The following is a 3,229-nucleotide window of genomic DNA, read 5'->3' as shown; positions in this document are numbered from 1 at the left end:
ATTCCATCTGTGATGACCATCCAGGCTCCACTGCTGTTGCTGAGCCCTGCAGCTGCTTGAGGTGCTCAGTCTCCTCCTGAAGCCAGGGCCGCGTTATAGCCCCAAGAGGTCACCTCAGTTGTATCCCTGCTGCAAACAAACTCCTAGATCTTGGATTCACGCTCATTGCAGCCTTGAAAAAATGGGATGGAGATCTTGAATGTAAGCTGCATGTCTTGATTGTGGGTGGCAGTGCTTTGCTCCTTCCTTAAACACACATAAGGAATTTCTACACCAAGCTCCCACTAGTGTCTAGAAACGTGGATGCAGTTACGCTGCAACGAGCTTCAGTAATTCTTGGGGGCGGCGTGCGTTGCAGGAGATGTGACGGTGCCTATCTCAGCCTGAATGAAAAAGGCTTAATGTTAGGATCCCTGAGGAGATCTGGCAGTCGGAAGAGTGTCCATATATCCTGACTTAGCTGAGGGATGGTAACTTGGTTATAGTCCACTATTCATCGAAGCCCTTGCTGATATCCGTATGACTGCACGGATTGAACTGTCAGTATGCCTAAACTGACGTTAAGGTCTGTTGCTTTTAAGATACTGTTCTGGTTATGGATATTAAGGAATCTGATTATTGAATCCTATTTACAGGTAGAGCTATATCTTCAAAGAAAACCACTGTGTTTTTCTTGCAGATCCGCTGCAGGTGCTGAATTCTTGTGCAGGAGTAATGCTGAATATCACTACGGTTGTTCTGTTATCTAAGAAGTGTTGTTTTTTTCCTTTTTTACAGGCAACCATTGGCATTGACTTCTTATCGAAAACCATGTATTTGGAGGATCGAACAGTGAGTAGGATTTTTGTTGCGCTTCTCCCTGTACAGTAGGAAGGAGGATCGGCATCTGCTGGAACTGTGCAGCCCACAGTTCTGAGATCACTTGGAAGTACAGGCTGAGCCTGGAAGTACCAGCTGCTTCCAGACTGACAAGTGCTGTGGCGACAGCTCCCTTCTCTGTTTGGGGAAACGGGAAATCACCATTTGGTTCCTCTGTGGAGGCTCATGAGTACCATTTCACCAGCTGCAGAAGGAGCTGTAGTGTCTCTTTGGAGAAAGAGACGATACGGAGAGTTGCAGGGATGCTTAATGGAATGTGGAGAAGGAGACCGCGCTCAACCCCTTCGATTTTTGTTGTCACGAGACAGAAGGATAAAACAGAAATTGCCAAATGCTGCCAGTTTATAGCTATCTTGATAGTTCATAATATTGTTGAAAAAGAAGCTAATTGGCAAATGATACTTGTTTCTTAGCTTGATGCAGTTCTAGTTCCTGAACTCTGGAAGCCAGCCTGTGGTTTATAATGAGCTCAGATTCTTAATTAAGAAATTCAGCCACTGAGCTATTCACAGGAGCAAACTGTGCAGTGCCGTGTAAGCTTATGGGATCGTATAAACCCATGATAAATGTGATTGCAGTCATGAGGTTGTTCTTGCCGTAGCAAAACTGGCCCTGACGCGTTCCTTGTAGGGTTTCTTGCCTTTTCTTTCAGAACCTTGATGGTAGGAGACATTCAGCCTCGTCTGTGAGCATGTTACTTTGCAGCGGGGCTAAGGCTTAAATACAGAGTAATAACCAGCGTTATATTCTCTGGGAAAAATTCCCTTAGTAGCTTTTCCAGCGCTTTGACAGCAGCTGAAGGCTCCTTCTTCAAAAGCATGGCTTGTGGCCTGAAATACCTTCCACCCAGCATCCTCCCAGCTGCTGGAGGCGAGATGAGTCCTGAGGAAAGATAGCAGCAGAGCGTGAAAATCTTGCGTAGGCAGAGCTGCAGGTGAACCTTTGCCTCGGTTTTCTTGGTGCTCCTCTCAGTTTGAAAGCTGAGCAATGCCGTTTCTCCCATTTTTGTAAAGGGGAAGACAGCGCAAAGCCAGGATAGGCACACACACCGGTTTGGCTGCTGGCGCTTGGGAGAAATTGCCGGAAAGGAGACAGTCTGCTGCTGCTCCCGGTCCCCAATTGTCTCCTGCATGACTTCTCTAAGTTTTCCTTAGCTGCTCTTTTTTTTTTTCTCCAAGTAGTAAAATTTATTTACTCCTTTATTTTTAGTGGCAGTTTGGCTTTTTTAATTTTCTCCCACCCACAGATCAGGTTGCAGCTGTGGGATACTGCGGGTCAGGAACGTTTCCGTAGCCTCATTCCCAGTTACATCCGTGACTCTGCTGCTGCTGTAGTAGTTTACGATATCACAAGTAGGTATATTGCACTTGGGTTTGACCTTTTTCTTATTTTTCTTGCTTGTTTGACTGATTTTGTTAGGTACGGTTGCAATTATGGGACACAGCAGGTCAAGAACGGTTCAGGAGCTTGATTCCTAGCTACATTCGTGACTCCACTGTTGCAGTTGTTGTTTATGATATCACAAGTGAGTGGGGGGAATTCTGCGTTTCTAATACTCTGCCCCTTTCATCCTTTCCCTTAGCTTTGCATGTCCTTCAGTCATCTGCTTGTTCTTCGTTCTGGCATGAAAAAAATGACGTGTTTTCTTTTCTTGTAGTCAAGTTTTAAGCTGGTCACCTGATCGCTGCCGATGTAATGTATAAACTGCCTTAGGAGCGACATCGGTCTGTAACCCCTTCCTCTTGCATTCTCCGGGAGCCTCCAGTCCTGGCTGGTTTTTGTTGCACTTTACCCTCTTTCATCTGCTTTTTCATCGTAATCTCACCGATGACTTTCGGTCTCAAACACCTGAATCATGTTCATAGATATTTGAATTCTTAAATTCGAGTCTTTGCGCCGATAGCTGTAGCTTGCTTCACTCCATTTGCCCTCCCCTCCTTTTTTTCCACCCCCCTCCCCCCCCAAAAAAATCTGGGCATGGGCTGGGGGGAAAAATGCATTAACATCACGTTTTCATTTGAATCAGTCACTTTCACTTTGTGCAATATGTAAAACTTCACCACTGAGCCCTTGTCCTTTAACAATTGCTCTTTCATTTCTTACTAAGGTATGTACATTTTTGTGAACTAAAATATTAGTGCTCTTCTCAACCTTTCTCCTCTGTCCCTCCCCGCAGTTCAGAGACCCCTAACTTACTAGCTTTATGGATTTACCAAGACCTGAAATTCTGTTCTAGCAGAGCTCAACCTTCAGACACTTTTGGTTCGAAACCGGAGTTGACTGCAAGCAGTGGCCTAATTCCATACAGATGTGAAAGCGCTCCTTCTTTGATTTATAAATACTGGAAGGT

At 45.2% G+C, this 3,229-nt stretch overlaps 1 protein-coding gene across 1 annotated transcript in view; it reads left to right on the top strand.

Annotated features, from left to right (window-relative positions):
• Nucleotides 1-777: 777 nt before the first annotated feature.
• Nucleotides 778-3,229, top strand: part of LOC104515818 (ras-related protein Rab-6A) — a gene marked incomplete at both ends in the record, with an annotated part of 5,513 nt that continues 3,061 nt past the window's right edge. Inside the window, 2 exons of the mRNA XM_010159933.1 lie at nt 778-831; nt 2,126-2,231. Coding sequence (XP_010158235.1) covers nt 778-831; nt 2,126-2,231 — 160 coding nt within the window. The remainder of the gene's footprint in view (nt 832-2,125; nt 2,232-3,229) is intronic.

The sequence above is a fragment of the Eurypyga helias genome, unplaced genomic scaffold, assembly GCF_000690775.1.
Source record: "Eurypyga helias isolate BGI_N326 unplaced genomic scaffold, ASM69077v1 scaffold48659, whole genome shotgun sequence".
Lineage (NCBI taxonomy): Eukaryota > Metazoa > Chordata > Aves > Eurypygiformes > Eurypygidae > Eurypyga > Eurypyga helias.
This window is presented reverse-complemented; position numbering and strand designations above follow the sequence as displayed.